At 43.0% G+C, this 20,542-nt stretch overlaps 2 protein-coding genes across 2 annotated transcripts; one reads left to right on the plus strand and one right to left on the minus strand. All coding sequences in view use genetic code 11, as the record gives it.

The window, feature by feature from the left end:
• Positions 1-591: 591 nt before the first annotated feature.
• Positions 592-12,094, minus strand: EGR_05911 (Sterile alpha and TIR motif-containing protein; the record flags this gene model as incomplete). The annotated part of the gene is made up of 13 exons (XM_024495160.1): positions 592-679; positions 748-869; positions 1,239-1,507; positions 1,707-2,068; positions 2,253-2,377; positions 2,418-2,582; positions 2,671-2,926; positions 3,216-3,392; positions 3,506-3,776; positions 5,775-6,042; positions 7,589-7,745; positions 9,229-9,652; positions 12,079-12,094. The coding sequence occupies 13 exons, from the start codon at positions 12,092-12,094 to the stop codon at positions 592-594; spliced, it is 2,700 nt and encodes an 899-aa protein (XP_024350379.1).
• A 273-nt stretch (positions 12,095-12,367) lies between these two features.
• EGR_05912 (peptidyl-prolyl isomerase) lies at positions 12,368-15,749 on the plus strand (the record flags this gene model as incomplete). The annotated part of the gene is made up of 5 exons (XM_024495161.1): positions 12,368-12,667; positions 12,703-12,804; positions 13,445-13,759; positions 13,861-14,079; positions 15,504-15,749. The coding sequence occupies 5 exons, from the start codon at positions 12,368-12,370 to the stop codon at positions 15,747-15,749; spliced, it is 1,182 nt and encodes a 393-aa protein (XP_024350380.1).
• Positions 15,750-20,542: the final 4,793 nt, after the last annotated feature.

Raw genomic sequence — 20,542 nt, forward strand, 5'->3', positions numbered from 1 at the left:
CCCAACCCGCCCCTGAAGTCGGTGCTGCAGCAGTACCATAGACGCCAGTGAGTGAGGAGGGTGTCTTTATGTTGCCCAGAAGGCACGCAGCTGTGGTGATGCGTGGATGGGACAGCGGGTAGTGATGAGCGAGCGGGTCTTCTAACACAGTGTAGTGCGATGGCGGGAAGTGTAGATGCTCGGATGGTATAGACGTTTCAAGGGCTTCTCGCATTTCCTTGAACAAGTGCTTACCTTTCGGAGACCACGGTGTTAAGGGTCCTCAGCGGGATGGCGAGGATTTGTTGTCAACATTTCCAATCCTGCCTCGAGATTCTTTGCGCATCTTCCAACGCCAAAAGTATTAACTTGGGAACACCGGGGGATGTCTACTAGTCTCACGTCGGTGGTGTAGTACGCCAGTCTTGCTTATTTGAGAAGTAAAAATTGCCTGTCTCAGGAATTCCTTCCTTCCCCTGGCTCCGTGCCTAGACCCAATCTCAGATGATTGTCAAATAAGACGATAAAACTACGAAATCGTTTCGTATCTATGTATTTTTCAAATCACCAAGATATAGTCAAAGAAGTCTGCGCAGGGATGGACTGCACCTCTTATTTCTTTCCCTCCTCCGATTGGGAATTCTGTCGCATGAATTCGATGATACGATCGATGCAACCCTCCTCCAGCTCTGGAGTCCATCTGAAACGGTGATGCGGAACCATAAAAATGAGCCTTACAGAGGAAGAAAGTGTAAACAAAAAACTAACTGGACGGAGTTGAATTTCGTGATGGCGCAGATGTCCTCGGGTAGAGTGTCGGCGTTGCCCCAATCGAATCGATCGGAGAGGGGAATAATGTGGCAGTTGTTTTCCAACGCACAGTTAATCTCCTTTTTGAAGGAGGGGAAAAAAAGCACACGGTTGTATCCAAATGAAGTTGGCTCTCGTGGATTCGCGCTTTCATCTCTCACTGTTTCATCCGGCCACCCAGACATCCTTCCAAATCCATTTCATCCATTCACCCAGCATCCATCCATCCGGCGGCCATCCATGCACTATCCATCTGTCCGGTGTCCATCTATCCATCCGGCATCCATCCGTCTGATATGTACCACCCATCCATCAGTCATCCGTTCATTATTCGATCCAACATTCCTCCTATTGCTTACTTGACCCTCCATTTTATCACCAGGCATGCATCCATGCACTCCAAAGTTGGTTAAAATGAATTAAGGAGGGATCTCACTTGCCTTTCGAACCCAGTCAATACTTCCATCCGTACTGCATCGATCCAATGCGCCCTCCGTAAGCACTAGGATGAAATTCTCGGAGTGTTTGATAGAATCCATCAACTTATTTTCGAATCGACCTCCCTTGAGTCGTTCAATGTCCAAGAAGACGCGATAATTTCGCAATTGTAATAACGTCTTTATCAGACTAGCCAGATGTGTGCCGTTGGAGCGACGGTAGGATATGAAGAAGTCGATGTGATTCTCTGAGGCATCGTGGGCAGCACTGCCTCCACTGGCTGGATAGAAGATATGACAAAAAAAGGTGGTTTAAGGTACTGATTTCAGAAGGACTGATCGGGTAGATGCATGGATGGATTGATGATGAGGCAGGCAAGAAAAATGATGCCGACAATGAAGAACGAAGAGCTTGTGAGGTGGATGAGTGGATCCAGAATGGATGAAGAGGCTTGCTAGGACTAAAACGCCACAACCTACCGTCTTTTTTCACCGCTTTCAGTAATTGACGTCGATGAGTAGCATCCGAGATGTGGAAGGTGTTCTTCAATTCCTCGTCGGTCACTTCCAGCAATCGTTGACGTGTCACTCCATGACACAGGAGGGTGTATGTGTACTGCGTGAGTAGGGCGGTAGGGATGGTTGATGCTATAGCCAGGGCGGTGGTTGTAGAAGACGTCGATCGAGATAATCTGTCTTTATCCACGCTCACTGTCTCAGCTGTCCTGCTGTTGGAGTCACGAACATCTTTTGAGGCCTCTGCCAGGAAATCGGCCACTCCAGTTGGATCAATAAGGGAATAATTGACCATGGATTTGAGGTGACATAGTTGTCGCATAAATCTGGTGACATAAGGATGCAAATTTTGTAGATGACCTGTCAAAATTGATCGTGGATCGCATAGACATTTTAACTTCTCAGTGATTGGTGGATTTAATTCCTACTATATATTTAAAGGCGCATTTTGACTGGTAGAGAAGAAAGATTTATTCGAATAGTGTATTAGATTAAAAAAAATAAACTAACCTGCGTCTAGCAATGCAGTTAGTAATCCCCAGTCCTTCCTCCAACTCCTTTTCGGTCAGGCTAAGTAAAATGTCCCCATCAATTTTAAGAGTTTTGCATTTCTCTGCCACCGCCTCGAACCCCTCCTAGAAATACGCGTTCAAGACCAATGTGATGTCAACTTACCCTGTTCATCCAGCAGACAACATCTTCCACCGGCCAATGGAACACCTGGAGAGATAGTGCCTTGGGTACTTTCGAGCCCATGCTATCCAATGCCAGAGCTGCCAACTTCCAGGCTGGATCTCGTTTTAAGCCGGAAATCTTCACCAGCGCCGACTCAACGCGGGCCTTTTTGGGACAAAAGCAAAGGCTGTAAGATAACTCACGGGACATAGCTTACTTAAATTGAAATAAGTAGGCAAGCACAAGTTCTTACACTCCCTGGACCCAGTTCAAGGAGGATATCGGGCTTTAAGTGTGCTGCAATGGCGAAATGGAAAGCTGCAAATGCTTCAACTTCCACATAAGTTTCTGACGTCAGCGCAGGTAGAAGGAAGAGGAGCCAATCGCCCGAGAAGATGGTGGTCTGATCGGTGAAATGTCGACGAGCAAAATCGCGTACATCATGGCGCTTTACGAAGGGGATCATGAGACTCATCAACAAGGATCGATCCAGAACTCCATCTAATTCCCTAAAAAAAACAAAAACTGAGTCGTGATTGGAGGTTTTAAATAAATAATGAAGCGACCAATGGACGAGGTGGTTAGAAGACCAACCAATTAATGAGCAGCTGAAGTGAGTCATCCTTCTAGCTGTTTAAGCTTAACAATCGCCAGAGAAAAGTAAGTCTTCACCACCTGTTTCTCTCCCTTTCTTAAATGGACCTTTATCCAATACAGTTCGCTTTACGGATGACGGAATGCTCAGGATCCCCGTCAAGGGTGTGTACCACCACTGACAGACGGCGTTATCCCTCTTACATCCTGTTTAGAGGTTGGTTGAAAGTCGCACCAGGACTCGCTACAGTTGAAGCTGAAGGGCGACAATGCGGAGCGCTGACGACGACGACACCGCAAAGAAGAACAGGGGTGCGTTTCATTTCCCCATTTTTTGTCGTCATAGCTAGTATCACGTCGGATGTTCGAAGAGCTCCAGTGCTGGTCAAACATGTCAACAACAATAAGACATTCATGCATGATAGCTGTGCAACGTGGATAATGAAGGAGGAGGCGAAGGTTTTTAATTCTTCGCGTGGAATCCCAAGACTCACCGATTATTGGAGAGGATTGTGACAATGAGGAAGACGTAGTATTGAATCTCTTCATTGGATTGGAGAGCAAGGAGAAGAAGCCAAGCAAAGGTATTTTGGCGCACCATTTCGTATTGATGATCTCTGCCAACTCGATGCAACAAATTCACCATCGACAGAAGGGCATGTTTCACCGCTTCAGTGTCCTCTGATCGACAGGCACGGAAGACGCAATCCAAACCGCCTTCTTCAATCACGTCCTGACATGTGTTCTCGTTGTAATTGGTCAGTTCTGGGACACAAAATAATTTGGATCAGTTGTGAAGTTGTGTGGGTTCTTCGGGTCTAACCGGGATTTCGCCAATCAAGTCCCGTTTTGGCCTGAATATTCCCTGTAGATAATTTGTTTTTCAGAACTGGAAAGGTGTTTCCGGTACAACCCTCCATAGGTAGAATCGATGTAAGAGAAGCAGTTTTTAATGGAAAGACATTGAAAAGCGCATCTCAGAATTTGATTGGTTGGAATAGAACGGCGAAGAAAATCGATTAAAATTTCCCATCGTTGATTGGCTAGAATAGATTGAAGAAAAATTTGTCTCTAGGGCTAAAATTTTTCGTAATTTTTTTCTGGGAGGGGGGAATTTGAACAGATTTTGTGATTCTAAGATCTTTAAAAGTATGCGGGATTTAAGTGATGCTTTTTTTGGGCAGCGCAATTCGCTTGTCCCAAAACTAGGATAAATCCAGTGTCATGACAATGTACCAATCAATTCGGAGTTTGGAATGGTGAGAAAAAAGACTTTCACATAGAACTATGATCCCACAAAAAAAGCAGGTGATTTATGATTGTTGGCAAGATGTGAGGGAATTTCTTAATAACCCTGACATGCGATTGCTTCTTTTGACGGTTCCGGCGGTTCCCGTGTCCTCACAGTTAATTTGACTGTTCTAAGGTGAAAAATGGCAAGGCCAACTAAGGTGTCGAGAAGTGATATCGTTGACTGCGGTTGGGTGTCTAAGGAGCGCAAATTCTCACTGTGAGATGGTGGATTTCTCACTCTCAGCATTGCAGGCAACTCCGGACGTTCCAGTCGGTTGCAGCCGCAGTCACGATTGAGGAGGCAGGAGGGATCCTCGATGGATTTGTACGCGTCCTTCTTTTTGACAGTCTTGACAGGCTTTACGCGTAAGTTACAGGGAATAACCGGTCGTAAATTATTTGACTGTATAGGGATTGACAGCTTCGCCACCTGACCGACTTCCTGGCACGCGATAGAGCAACGTGAACTGCATTTCCCTGGAGATAGTTACGAAAAATCATCACGTAGAGCTTCGGAAATTTCGTGAGAGACACAAAGGATGAGGTGGTATCGGCAAGGAGTCCTTTTGGACCAGATTTACGGAATGGGGTGGAACAAATGGTGTTGTGCTGGCATTCCAAGAAGGTCACCTTCTTCCAACTAATTCATCCGACCTGACGGATTCGCAGGCAGAAGGAGACCTCTTGCACCGTCTACTGTGGAGTAGATCGGTGTCAACAGTGAGTGATGATTGACCTTCAGGAAAGGCACAAATGCTTCTGGAATCCTAACCACACCACATCACATCACACACATTCGGCGAACGGAGTGTTCTCTGGTAGGAAGTGATGTCTGCCTGTCCGCAAAGTGTGTTGTAGGTGGTAAGTGGATCTCTTGCGGGTGCCAAATAGCATGATGGTTTGCTTACCAAGCGTTGGAAATAAAAAGAGAACAGGAAGGCATTTCCCATCCCGGGAGGGGAAAAGTGGTGTGGGGTTGGGTTGTTTGCTGTTAAAACCTGTAAACAATGCGTGGATAGGACTAGGTGGCGTGAATTCGAAGCCCTTAACCTCAATTCATTTATCTCCTATCCATCCATCCATCTATCTACCTATACGCCCATCCATCCAACCACCTGTCCACCTACTCTAACGTCCATCTATCTATCTAGTCATCCATCCCTCCACCCACCTATCCAAACATTCATCTACCCATCCCCTCATCCATCCATCCATCTGTTCATTCTGCCATCTCTCTCCTTTATCTCTCCGTTTGTTCTATGGTTAATGCGGTTTTAAGGGTGGGTCTTTTGTCCCACCTCACTATCCAACACTGTGTTCGTTTGCCAAATTGTCCTGGGAGGTGTTAACTGGATGCAGTAGTGTTTTATCTTTCTGTTGTCTACTTGGCTAGAGCATTTTTTTAGGAAAAAAACAATACGCTTTTAAAAATTGTCAAATATGGAAGTGAATGCGCGGATTTGGACTTACCTTCAATGAGAGCGACGAACTCGCTGTTCAACTCTCGATCCATCGTTGCATCCCTCCCCTTGGCCATCAGGAGTCTGACAGCCTGACGCATTTTTTCACCAGGAGGTAATTCATTTTTGAACACCATCGTGGTTTCCGTGAGTCCAGTGCCAGCAGTGGAGGATAATGGTGGCGAGGAGTCGGGAATGGAACAGGAACAGAAGGCCTCGAGAATGGGCACACCAACGGAACCGCTTAGTGCGGCGTCGAGACCCACTTCATTGACAAGCTGGGCGTTGGTGGGGGAAGAAGGGGACATGTGGATGAAAACGGGTCAAATGAGGTCCTCCGGTGTTATACATCTTGGACAGGCTCGGACAAAAACTAACCTTGAAGAATGCGTGGTAGGTGAGGCATCATTTGGTAATTTTTGCGGAGGAATTTAAGGGCAGGATTTGACTTAGCAAACTTGATGAAGTAAATACAAAAATGCTTCCATTGCAATTGCACAGGCATCACAGCCTGCGCGATTTATGGATCTAATGTAGTTTCGTCCACGCAAATTTGTAGGTGACCTCAAAGGCAAGCATGTCGTTTTGCCAGGAGTGAAGGCATTTATACCATGACCTGGGCACACGATATGTCCCTTTTCCGGTGTGGCGAATGACCCACCGGGCTGCCGGCTTTTTCGGACCACTGTCCAAGCTACTGATATCTCACGGGTGTTTTCTATTAGTAGTGTTTGCTGTCCAAAAATTTTGGCCGGACTTTCGTTATTTTTAATCTCCACATTCTGTACCTCCATCTTTGGGTATGACTTTGTGGCCTTTCAAACCATCTGTGCGTCACCATTACAACGGCGTGGTGAGAGTGTCTTCCACCATGGGAAGCACTCATTATTTCAATCTTCCGGCCGTTTCTCGAATATTATAAGGGTCGCGAATCTCGCGCTCACCCCCAATTTCCCTCAAAGTTTAGTAGCACGAACAAAGAGACTTTAAATGTGCTAGTGACCCAGGTCAACGCACGAAATATGAGTCTGCATGAATGGGGTCACCCAGTATCTCCAACAGCCCACCCGTGGTCCAAAACGCCAATCTCGTGTTTCCCCGTCCCCTAAGCCAAACCCTGGCACGCTGGTTTCTTTTCTATTTGATTTTCTTGGTTAAGAATTGGCCGGGATCTGTGGTCAAGCGCATGAATTTGCAACTCGACATTATTTATTTAGTTAAAAAAGGACAGTTGTTTGCTAAGGTACTTTGACCTAAAAAGTGGGGGTCATGCCTAGCCTCCTCATCATTTTTACACCATGGGCAATAAAATCAGTGTCTCCAGATGCTAAGTGGTGGTTGTGAGGTCCCCTGGATCACAGAAGAGGTGGGACGTGTTTCCTCAGGTGCCGGTGCTGGGACGAGCAGAATCATTTGAAACATAATTTTATCTCTACCTCCTGAATCAGAAGGCTTTCCAAAGCCCAAGGAGGCTAGAGATGATTTCGATGGGTTCGTACATCGAAATCTGCATTAGGTTCTTGATACGACGACTCGGTTTTAAGTAAATATGTAAGCACGACAAAACCTTTATTCCCATACATCTTGCTCGTTAGCTTATTGTCCTCCATCAATATGAACAGGATTTTCATAAAAATGGCTTTCTCAAAGGTAGCATTAGGAATGTTTTGTTGACAAATGAACCTTTCTCAACTATTTTTTCAAGGACAAAAACGGGTAAACGTATCAATCAATTGAACCAATCAAATTCGGACGAACCGGTTGCTTCTTATTGGTTCACTACCTATCATCCTATTGGTCTAGGCTTACAATGAGCACACGTACCTGTCTGAGAAGTCGAAGGCAAGTGAGATTTGTCCGTTTTTTGACCTGTTTGAAGCGAAATCCAATCTCATTTGTTGTTAAATGCGCTGATGAGCCCTTCCTTTGCGTGAAAAGCGGTTCCACCTGCCTCGAAGACGGTGGTAGAAAGGTCTCCAAACTCTGGTACGAAAGGAGAAATTAAACCGTATGCGCTTTCAGCTCTTTTAATGAGATGGACGTAATTCTATAGGTTACGAAGCAAATTGCAAAGAGGTTGTCTTAGGAACTTTCCCCCCTTTCAGTCTGCGAGATTTTGACGATATCTTGCTTGTGCTTGGTCACATACCATTCGTTTATGGGAAGAAGACGTGGCGCTGCTTCACTTTCTAACTACTTTTGCCTGCCCTCACTGCTTTTTTTCCATCTTTTACGTTTTAACTAGAGCAAACGTGTCACTCGTGTTTCTTTCCTAACTATAATACATAGTTTTTTAGTCGGTCGTGAGGAACGATCAGGAATAGTTGATCTACCTGAAGAAAGGGTCCACCCAAACAAACCGCCATGGTGCAGTAGCTTTCACTTCATTCCGTAAAAGTGGCCTGTGGGAAGAATTCGCATTGCACATCAGAATGAAAACAAGAGAGAGAGACCTACCCTCTCATCGTCGATACTTACCCCGCCCCCAAAGCTGACTATCAGCTTGCCTTGGCAATGGCCGATCGCTTGGGAAACAAAATACATTATTGAGCAATCAAAGTGGGCCAAAATAGGATGGGACCAAAAATAGATAGTTTGCTTGCACGAATATATATTAACCCATGCCCTATATATTAAACCAAGTCGAAAAAATGGGTGCTTGCAGTCACTTTGAAAGTGATACCTGCCGCAGGTGGGTTTATCGACACTACTTCTCCCCTTTAGGCCATTTTTATCCTTTAAAATGGACTAACCACTGAAATAATTATAATAAAAGAAAATTTGGGTAAAAACTGAGAGCTTATCTATATTTTAAAGTTTTACTTTATTCAAACGCGATTAACCAATCATTTCAAAGTTAAAATCTTTGACTATAATTGGTTGGCAAGCTACCAGTATGCTGAGAGAAGGATCAACCAATCAGCACGGTGTAAAAATAACGGATTTTGTTTTTGTTGGTCAAATTGCAGTCACACATATTTTTTTGGACATTTGCCTAGACAATTGTCGGGAGCCATCCCGGCCACCCACGTTAATATTAGTTTGCTGCTGCTGGGCTTGGGACAGACTTCATGTAAATAAAAATGCTTTTCGGTACCAGGCCGCAAATATTTACAAAGCGTAAGACACTTTTATTATTTAGTCTGGTATTTGGAAAATTGCATAACGAAGGTCATATTATTTGGGGAAGTTAGAAAACTCCCTAGGTTATGTTCAGGGAAACGGTAAACAAGTGAAACGGATAATGTTGCAGCCAGACAGTCGAAAAAACATACTGGAAGTCTAGTAGCCAATAGGAAACTAACACTCGGTTTTCCCAATGCCCTCTAATTAAGTAAAACATTGCCAATTTCATCGTTTACCTCAAGCATGTTTTCTGAGAAACCTCTCAGATATTTAAAATACATATTTGGCTTCTAGAATTATCAGATTTCCCTCGAAATGATATTATATTCTTCAGCAACGCATCTCTTGCCTGACAGTGATGCTCAATTTGCTCCAGCACCGATTCGGAGACATTGCTCTGCTGAAACAGGTTTCGCATCTCTGTGATATTTGCCACCAACTTTGACGAATCTTCTATCATTCTGCTAGTGCTGCTGCTCTCCAAAAAACTGCTCTTTGTGGTGCTTGCGGAGGCAGATCTCACGGACAAGGTTTTCATGCCTTCCACAGTCATGGAAGAGGTTGCAACAGTCTTTGATGTCTTAATTGACGTTGATTTTGATGTTGCCGAAGCTGCTGCTGATAGGGATGAGCTATGAAGGTGTTGTAGGCGAGTATTCTCCATCATTGGCGATGATAGTGTAGGGGAGGTCACTTCGTAGGTCTCCAGTGTTGAAGTGTAAAGCGGAGAATCCGCCAAACGGTAAGTTATTCCTCTGGTAACTGCAAGTGAATGAAACAGTCACTTTTCACACACAATGGTAGACAAGAAGGGAAGGGGGCCTGTGATTGTTTCAGACAGCACAAGGTCGCATATGAGGGTTATTTTAAAGCTAGGCCTGTGATTGGGTGGATAAGGTATAAGGCGCACACAGAGCAGACCAATCACAGGAGGGGGCGAATTGGCCAATAGCCAATCGATATGACGACGAGTGCGCGTGTTATGTCAAGTTTACAAAATTGTAGGAATTTTTACATTTTGCTGACGCAAATAAAGGAGACAAAGAGAGCATAAATAGCTCACCAGGTCTGCTGCCATATTCAGTCGGCGATTTGCCGATTTCCATACTTCCTCACCAACTAGAAAAAATAAGTGAATTAAAAGAAGTGCATGTTAGAATCGAAACGTCAATGATAAATTAAAAAGGGATTAAATGGAAACCATAGATGAATAAAGGTGCAAGAGGCAGAAGGCGTGACAGAGAGTCGCATTCATCAGAGATTCTGATTCCAAAAATGAGCAAGAAGTGACGCATAAAATCGCCAGGAAGAGAAAATATTTTTAAGTGAAAAGGGAAAAAAGCAGGGCAACATTATTCGTGGCTTGCAGAAATGAGCGGGAGAGGTTGACGCAAATAAACTTCTAAATTTTAAACCCAAGCTTAATATTGGTTACGCAAAAAAATGCAAAAAAAGCTTAGTTATGTACGGGATCCAGAGCAGCATTAACGACCAGTTAAAAGTTATTTAAGGTGCCACGATTGAATATTTAGAATGTTTGTGGGCTAGCCAAAGAGCTTAAAAAAGGCATCAAAGAGGGTTTAAAATTAAAAAATGACTAAAATTATAACCTGCTTCACAGTAAAAGAGCAATTACATAACGGCAGAGCACTTAATATTGCTTTCATTTTTAATATCTACATGCAAAAAAATTCAAGGTAAAACATGTTGTATATTTTTAGCGTTGAAAAATTGAAGCAAAAACTATTTGAAGGATACAGAGTAGAATAAAGATGTTGGCGACATCATAACGCAATCACCGAACATATTCGTAAGTGCTCAACAAGCCAAATGTACAGAAATGGTGGGTTAAAACGAATTAAGCATTCGTAAGGACAGCCACTTGCTAAGCATGAAAAGTCAAAATAATATAGCTTTAACTAGCACTTTAAGGGTAATAGGTTACTAAGATTAGAAGTATAAAAGTGCATGAATTGCTGCATTAATTATTCATTAGCAAAACTTTTTCATGTGAGTAATATATTTGCCTTTGTAAGTCTTTACAATCAGTTTCTTTTAAGGTTGTAGCTCACTAGCAGGCTCAAAAAAAATTAAATACTTTCTCTTGGAATACGAGCAAGAGCAATTGGATATATTTGGTTGTTTTTATGAAGCAGTTTTTTTGATCACCACAGTTTTTCTCACTATTTGAAAACTAAATAAGATGCAAATTTTAGTGCACAATATATGCAATTCATCACTTCTTGCGATTCACTCTTGTATTTCCATGCAAAAATTGCTACTTAAATATACCATTTTAGAAAAGAACTGCTGAGTCGAAAGAGCCAAATTGTTGGAGAGAACTTAATGTCTTTCATGACAGGGCACTAAAATGAGACGAACAGTCATCGTTAAACTTGGGATTGATACCGGCTCTATGAGATGCAAACTGTCTAGTTGGGGGTATAAGGCCACTTCAAGCGCTTTCTTTTTCGCTGGTAAGTAAGAGCAACCGCAACCTGCAGTTATGCAGGGAGTTAGGGATTTAAATAACGCAGCTAAATTAAACGCATTTCCCTCACCTCACATTACTCGTCACTAGAATCCTTGCACGAGTTAAAATGGTTCTCCACGTTGGGTTTTAAATCAGAATATTAGAAGGTAAAAGTGAAGACTACCTTTTATCGCTAAACAGGCTTTATAAAATCTAAACGATATTTTTAGATATCTGTAACGCATCGGCCAACTTCCAACGCCTGATGGTAGCAGCACAAAAGAGCCTAATTTTAAAATATTGAATACTCCTTCCCTCATTTTTCGTAAAGATGTACGAGAGCAGATATTAACCCGAAACCAGTGTTGCCTCATCTTCAAAACGCAGGGTTTAACCTAACACTGAAAAAGATTTCGTAAAAATCATGGGAAACAGTCTCGTCAGATGTGATTTCTGCCACTATAGACCGTACAAAGCAGGTTAGGTCATGGTCTACACCAACCAATCAGACGGAACTACACATTTTCCTGGTTTTGAGAGATGCTGAGACCTCCTTAATCACCAAGTTGGGCTTGACTGCCGACTTTCTTTCGAAAAAGGTGCAATTAAAGAAAAGTAATGTATCTGCAGCGTGACGCTTTGAATAATCTGGATGGTGGTAACAGAGTGTTTTTATCATGTCACGTGAAGGCAAAATTGGTTTGTTTTGACCTACTTATAAATTTTGACATAGTGCTGCTTATGCGGCTGTATGTGAGTATGTATTAACAAAATTGTATGGTCTTGATTGTCTTCTTTTTATGTTTTATAGAATGTGCAAATGCACCTACATTTTAATGTATCTTAAACTTTTTTCTGCGATAAAAAATTTGTACAAAAGTGTGCTTATTGCTGACGAATGATGCTAGAACATATTTGTTCTCATCCTAAATATTGACAGTCGCATCAAGGTTACATGGGTGCATTTCAAATACTCGGGGCTGTAGTTGGTTTTGCTCCCCGTTATGCGTAATGAAAGCTGTAAAGTAGCTGAGGAACTTGATATTGCTACCGTTTTATGCTCTTTAATCGTAGAATCATCTTGCATCTATGAGGGAACGCTGACGTTTCCTGTTGGTTGTGGATGTGCTTCAGGCATCCCAAAAATCATAGACGATGCCGTCGATAATTTGTCACTTAATTCTTCAAAAGTCACTATTGTGGATATAAGTTCACTGAGCGAGGAGGACAAGCATTTTTTTAATGTGGATGGGTGTGGTGGTGAAATGGCATCTCTTAATGTGAATTTGGTTAAATTAAAGAAGGTAATTCGACATTCTCTAATCGCTTACGGTCCTAGTTGAAAGAAGTATGGAACATGGGAGAGAGTGAGAAGATTTCCCTCGCTTCTATGTGCAAAACTCAGGGCAACGGATTTCTCCAGGTTCACTTTGCGAACCTAGTTTGTGATATTTTTGATTTTTGTCATACATTTGGTAAACCAGGTCCTATCTTGTTCACATTTTCCTTTTTTTTTGCTGTTTAAATAGTATTTAATTATTAACAAATCCTAGTCTCATAATCACTTGAATACAATTGCGGAATTCTGTCTGCGCTGTATTATAGGGAGCATAGACTATGTGCGGCTTCACTAAGGATCACGTGTAGTTTGTTTTTGTTGACAACTTTTTAGCAGCACTTTTTTTAGTAACCCTTCGATCAGAGCTGTTATTGTAGTTCAAATCATGAGATCTAGGATGTTACTTGTTGAAAAACCCATCTGCTCAATCACCCCCCGAATTATACATGTTCCATGGGAGCATTGCCTGTTATACGCTAAACCGAATTTTTTTTCCCCGTTTGGACCCGTCGTATCTATTCCAGTAACTTGTGTTAAAGGTGGCGGTGTCCCGATCTTTTTGTATCTAATCCCTCACGGCCAGAATTTTTCTAAAGTCTGGAGCTCTTTCTTACTCAGAACGCGAAGGATTTAGTATTTTTCTGGTAATACAATCTGGGAGTCACTCTAGTTGATGGCTTTGTGTTTCTTATATCTTATATGGTTAAGGCAGCACACTATCTACTTATAATCGTTTAAGTAGGCTAACAATCTCGCTCGCGCTCTTCGTGCCTACAAGCGTGGAATTCAGTGTCTCGAGGGCAGCGTCAGCGTAAAACCAGCAACGCACGCCTCTCATCATCAAGCAGATCAGGAAGCTCAACAACTCTATGTAAATCTCCTTACCAATGCAGCTCTCTGCCTTCTAAAAATCGTCGCTCAACCAGAGCGGGTTACCTCGAGGTCGGACCATCAGCCCATCAGCGATGAGACGCTGATGCGACATTGCATTGCCATGTGCGAAAAGGCTCTTGGAATCGATGCAGACAATGCGAAAGCTCTTTACAGAATGGCTCAGGTAATGAGGTGGCTTCTAAATGTGATATTTTCGTGCCCAAGTTGTCTTTGAAGAAATTATGAAACGATCGGTTAGACTAGTGTAGGATTTGTCTCTTGTAGGCCCAGGCACAACTGAAGCATTACTCAGAGGCAATTTCAATCGGGAAACGGGCAGTGGAAGCCTTAAAGACTAAGAAATCGAGTTCCGCAATGGTGGAAAAGTCTATTACGGACTGGAAGCAAGCACTGTGTGCGCAGAAACGCGATGAATATGAACACGTTAGATCGGCATTTCTCAAGAGGGCCACTGAGTTGAGGAAACACGGTCGGCTGTTTGCGGTGAGTCCAGAGGATGCCTTTGTGTGGTGAACTGAAATGCTGTGCAGGAGGAAGATCGTTTTAAAACCGGGGTGGGATTGTTGGCAACTTCCGCATCGGTGACGAAGTGGGATGGTTCACTTGTGCTGACAAGCTTTTTCATGGCGATGTCGTTGGTGTAATGGCTGTGTTGCAAAAGTGTGTGCTGCTGTTTATGAGGAACTCCCTTTAAATATCTCTGTGGTAGGCCTAAAATAGCGAAATAGGGCCGAAATTTTTATCTTCTTCAAATGCTTTTGTTGGGAAGCTATTAAGCCTAGGTTTTTGATCGTTTATCTGTTCAGCTGCCCATCATCCATTGGGAGTTTCGTCTCTCAGGGCAGCAACAGCAGGAGCATCACATTACCGTTAATGCGCTCTCCCTCCATTTTACGCAGTTATTCAGGTGGCTACTTACACATCACTCCTGGATTCTCTTTGCATAAATCATCCGGACACATGCGTGGGGCTTTAATCTTGTATAATCTGCAGTATTGAAGAAGCATTTTTTGATCCGATTTGAATCGTCAGTACGCAATTTTTCATGGTCAGGAAGTAGTAGGGACACAGACATCGGACTCTGAACCAAGTTTAAACCTGTTCTAAAGTCGCATATCCTTCTTGCCAAGTGGTGCAGTGGTTAAAGTATCGACGGTAGTACGAAGCTGGTGAGGAAACGTGCGTCACATATTTGTGACGTTTGCTTGTTGGCATTTAAATGGTCAAAAGCTACCAATTTGTTGTGATAAGCACTGAAACACTTTAACACAGATCTACCCAATACTGGCAGTGGACGGTGTTTGCAACTCCTTTTCATTGATGAATGATTTGTCTGTAAAATTTCTGCCCTTTTCGAAAAAAAGTATTTAGGGAGGGGAGCATTCCCCGATGACGAAAATAGGCAGTGGGGAGAAGATATTTTAGTTTTACTAAAAGGTCAGATTCACCAGGAGTGGGCAAGACGTCCAACTGCTTTTGTCTACTTCTTCATCTTAGCCTCCAACCTCGACTTGGTAGGGGAATTCACAGAAATGTGGGCAAATCTGTGTCCAGTTAGGCGAGAGTGATAGATTGGCCCCCTATTTATGGTAAACTGTGATGTGGGGGTAAGAGGCTTTAAAAACGGTCTGCCAGCCATGGTAGCTGGGTAACGAAGCTGCTAGAGATATCACCCCCTCTTCCTACTGGCTGGTACGCTTGGTCGATGAGTTAAAACACGAGGGCTTGTTATGAAGGCTTTGTAGAAGGAGGGCTGGCTGGAATGTGGGAACTTGCGTGATGAATCCCGATTGTTGAAATTGTACTCAACAGTAGTTGTATCCACACCTATTAGACCAATCCCTTGATCGTCTTGTCAGTGGTTCCTCGATTACTAATCGGCTTCTTTCTGTTCGTTCTTTGGTTAGGATGACGGGAGTGGAGACGCAAATCGCCTACACTTCGATGACTGGTCCAACGACCTGGCTGACAACGTGATGTCCATCCACGAGGAATTAGAGGCTTTTGGTGAGAAGATGCCAGATCCCAAGTCAACCTCTTCATCGTCTGGATCTTTGAAGGGCTCAAAGAAGTCACACCGAACCCCTGCAGTCGCTCGTCTCACAAAAATTGATTCAGAGGATGAGGAGGAGGTGGAGGAAGAGAAGAACTAGACTGAAACAAGGTGAAGAGACATGTTTTTTAATCTTGTAATAATCTCGCTACCTGTTCTCTGTCAAATTTGCTCACTGTTTGGGTAGTTAAGTGGGAGGATCTGTGCTTTTTTCTCGTCTATAAACTGGTGACATTTTGACGTGTTGATAGGTAGCCCAAAAAACAACCAGCTATATCGCCACTGATTCATGATTCATTTTTACTTGGTCCGTCCATTCTGCATTCACCATTACTGGGTTCGCTCTTCCGTATTTGACTATGCCCACCTGTGTCTGTGGCCCTCTGTACACGTCCATTAATTTGGGGTATGCCGACGAATCCTTCAGTGCAGTTGCCCATTTCGCCACCTTTCCGAATTTTCACTCTAATCTCCGGAACAAGGGCTTTCCCTGTGGCAGGCTTGACGTCTTCCAATCGCTGATGCACTTGGCATGTCGCCAACCGTCTGTCAGTACTTACGGACGTCAATCATTGGTGACGTCGCCTCGTGCGCTTTGATGCTTTTTAAAGGCAGTAACTCGGTCAGCCCTCCGTCCTCTTTAGACTGATTTCTCCTAGATCCATCTAGCCAGTCCTCCATCTTCCATCCATTCGATTCGTCCATCTATTCATCACTTACATCTGTAGTAAACTCACAATTTGAGCAGCGGTAGGTGATCTAAGCGAAGAACAGCCTAGCCGTGGCAGAGTGAAGTCGTCCTCCGCCCAATGTAGAATATGCGTACTTGGGGGGGGGGGGGGGGAGGGGGATTCTCAACCTAATTCTGCATTATTATTTGGGGAAACGCCTCAAACTTGCGACTTACTACTGACGGGTGAAAGTAGTATCCGACATTCGGCCCATGTTCAGTGTACTATCCCCCGGCTCTCTTTCGCTGGGGTTAGAACAAGACTGATCAGTTAAAAGGTGCTTGGCAGTCCTGGTTCTTCAGGCTCTACAAGTCACAATTCTACCTTGATAAAATGTCCCCCTGTGGGTCTAATTGGCCGTGTTCGGTGGATCATGAGGATCTTACCGTTGACAAATGAGATAAATGTCTGCACCCAATCCGAGATGTGTGATATCTAGTCCAATTTTCTTTTAAAAAGAAAGGGAAAGAACAGTTCGTGGTTTTTCCGTCATGATGGGAGCCAGAGAGTCTAACCACAAGAAACATGGGGGAAGGTAAACAGCCTTCGACACGTCCCCAGTGCCCCACTTACTATTTTACTCGGGAAATATCCAACTCTTGTCTTTTAAATAGGGGTTCATCTTTAGCGTCATCAAGGTCCTTCGGCCAACTAAAACAAGTGAATCAAATTTAAAATAAGTCAAATTTTTTTGCAGTGAGAAAGGTAATTAGAAGTATTTGTTTATGCAACATTTTACTGACAAAGTGGCTTCTAATTATGGAACAGAATGACATTACACTTTTCCCCATTCCCACGTCAGTGCCTGAGAGGTGAACGGGGAGTAATGCCTATTGGTGGGCGAGCTGTATTTGGGTTCCATAACTCTCACATTTTCTGTGCTCTGTGCATAACATGAGGCAGTTGCGCTGTCTAGACAGAGTTATCTGCCCCACAGGATGGGTGGGTAGCGAAGAGCACACACTTCATTCACTTGTTTTGTGAGGTAACTTACAACATTATCAAGCACTATGGAGCAATATAATAATTCCGTAAAAAAAAACACCACTTATAGTCAGGAATGTGCATTTTGCCTAACCTAATCGCCAAATTATTGCCTAATGCGAATTTTTCTGCTGATGCCCTTTAAGTAACCATAAAGACCCCCCAAATTCCTCCATAAAACAATGAGGCTTTGGCCTTGGCAGAATGCTATTGGAGGGTGCCTTGGAAGAAGACGTCAGCCAGACGCAGCGAGGAGGTCCATGTGTGTCTACTCCTGCACTTCACTGACATCACGCCCTATGCACTTGTAAATGCACCAAACGTCAAATTTATCAGATACCGGTGGCAGTCAGGCTGAGTTTATTAAATTTCTTCCCTATCTGCTTTATTTTGCCCGAAGGGGTTTTTACTCGCGCGGAAGAGTTCTGTCCACCGCAAAATGAACGCAATTATTAGGGTGGTGTTTGTTCGGTTTCTGTTGCCTTATTGCAAGTTGAGGATGTCTTAAATTGTTGCAATTCACCCCATTCTGCGTTCGCATTTTTAAGGTCCCTTCATGAGGTTCGCTTCTTGCTTATTCTTCTATAAATCCAAATTTATTTGAATAAATAGTCATTCTAAGAGTAAATAAAACCCAAAGCAGGAAGAGACATATGAAAAATTTGCCCATTAAAAAGCGATTAAACAGACATTTGAGTGATTTTATTGTGATAAAGCAAAGTGCGTATTAAAAATGCCATCGGACCAATGAAATTCATCCACTTGGCGCATTTTGTTTAATAAAACATCACTTTAAAAAGAAAAATTTGCTTTACCACTTAAAAGTCAAATTAATAAATTGGACAGCGTTAATGGTGAAAAAGTCCCAGTGATTTGCCACTTCCCTGGGAAATAGGCTGTTTTTGCTTTATGCTGAAAATGGCTGAGAAAAATTTTACATGAAGAACTACGTGCTTGTGTTATCAATTCCCCTTTTTAATTTATCCAGACTTTAAATGTCTGCGAAGACTTTATTTGGCAATTTCGCGATTTGATGAGTGACTGCGTCACATTGAAAAGTTCACCTCGCTGTTATTTTAATATCAAGTCATGGCTGTCTGCCAGAGTCTGAACAGCAATGAGAGGCAGACTAGCTGAAGGAGAGGGAAAAGCGATGCCCTGTGATATTACGATAAAGCCCTCTTTTAGGTTTTGCCAAAACTTCAAGAATGCATAGTTTGGCACGGATGGGTGGATCGACCTACCCATTGCATTGTATGCATGAGGCAACAGCCACCTAGACGGAGATGGGAGAGGAGGGTCAGCGCTTGTGCTTCTCTCTCTGGTGACCACTTTTTTTGCTAGGAAATATGGTAATGCAAAAAGAAGGCGAATGCAAATGTCCTAAATGATTCAGAAGAAGGAAGGGAAAAAGAGGAGGAAGGTAGGAAGAGGAAGTGACGGTTATTTTCATTATAAGCGATGAAGTACGGGACAGATGGGTGACGGGTGGGTGGATAAGTGGGCACAAGAAAGAGGAATTCAGAGCCGACATATCATGGGAAACGCCTACTGATATACCCACTTCCAGAAATCGAAATTCATTGCGTAATTTTCTGACTTGCAGCCAAAATGCCAGACAGTCTCAGAGTGCCATCGCGAGAGTTCACCACAAGAAAGATGCCAGCTTTATGCATCCACTATTATTCACCAAATTTCAAACACCGAAGCGACCCACGACAAACCCTCATATTTCAGCTGATCAATCAAGCAAACTAACAAAGAGGAAGATGGGGTGATACCTACAGTCCGTTAGACAGTGTACGATCCCCTGCAACGCCTAACATCTCCACGTCACTACCAGATAACAAGGGCTAGGAGCCAATTAATCCCTCCAGATCAATCAAGCACGAACTCACCCATATTTCTGCAAATTTTCCTGACGAAGTCGAGGAGGAAAACGACGCAGACGACCGGCAGGTAGACTTTTGCTGGTTCCAAGTGAATCTGACCTTTCAGTAAAGCCCAATGCCTTCTACTACTTCGCTGTATCCAGTGGCGAAAAAATGCTTCTTTTCTTCTGATTTCCATGCTTTTTTTTAAAGAAAGGGGGGATTTTTCGTAGGTATTTAGTTCATTAATGAAAGGTCACCAACAACTGGCGACCGGGGAAAAAACTTGATGGTAGATGAGAGTTAACTGGAATCACCTGCTCTCACCAACATTCGGCACAGAAGAGCAGGACTACCAAGAGAAGCAAAGAATTGACCACTGGATGTAAAACAAAAATTTGATTTGACACATTGACACTCCTAGCACCGAAACTTTGGAATGAGTACACGCTCATCCCATTGCATAACAATCAATACGGGCCCAGTTTTGACAGAAATTGACAAGTAGTTAGGCCATAGAGTTAGTTACTAGGGTTCAGCTAAAACAAATTACAAATTAATTGCAAATTGATCTCTGAAGGTAACTGGCCAATCAGAAATCGACTTCATGGTTATCTACAAATGATCAGTTGATTCTACTTCAACAATTGTCCTAGGAGCAAGTGTTTATTTAAAAAGATTTTGTTAAACATTTCTAAAAAATGTAAGCTGAAATATTTTGAAAAAGGGGCTGAATTTTAGGTTTACGGGACTTATTCAGTAGAGCCTGCTTAACTATTTGCTAAATTTATAACCCATAAATGCACAATCGACCAATAAAGTTCAAGCATTTTACTGAATCAGCAATTAAACTCGTTATACTTGTGCATGTCTATGCCAAAATTTAAACATTGCCTCCGAAATGCGAGTGGAAAGTTACTAATGTAAAGCTTTTTGAATAATGAAAGATTGCGGAGTAGCCATGCGGCCTATCCTCTCGGGAGATGATTAAAACAAGCATTGAAAAAAGAAATGCTTCCGTAACGATTAACTTTTGTAATAGGAAAGCACATTACAAAAGCTTAAAATTTAATGATTTAGTGAATATAAAAGAAGAAAAAATTGAATGCCGATTGGGCGCTGGATGAATGAATGAACAAGCTGGTAGATGGGCTAGTCTAGGGGAAATGGTATGGAAAGCAGAAATTGGGAATAAAAGAGCCAACTTTAAGTGGTGTAGAATGAAAAAGATAAGGAAAAAAGTGGTAATGTAGTAAGTGTGTGGATGGATGGATGGATGGATGGATACAGGATGGATGGGTGGATAC

Source organism: Echinococcus granulosus (genome assembly GCF_000524195.1).
Source record: "Echinococcus granulosus chromosome Unknown EG_S00048, whole genome shotgun sequence".
NCBI classification, from domain to species: Eukaryota; Metazoa; Platyhelminthes; class Cestoda; order Cyclophyllidea; family Taeniidae; genus Echinococcus; species Echinococcus granulosus.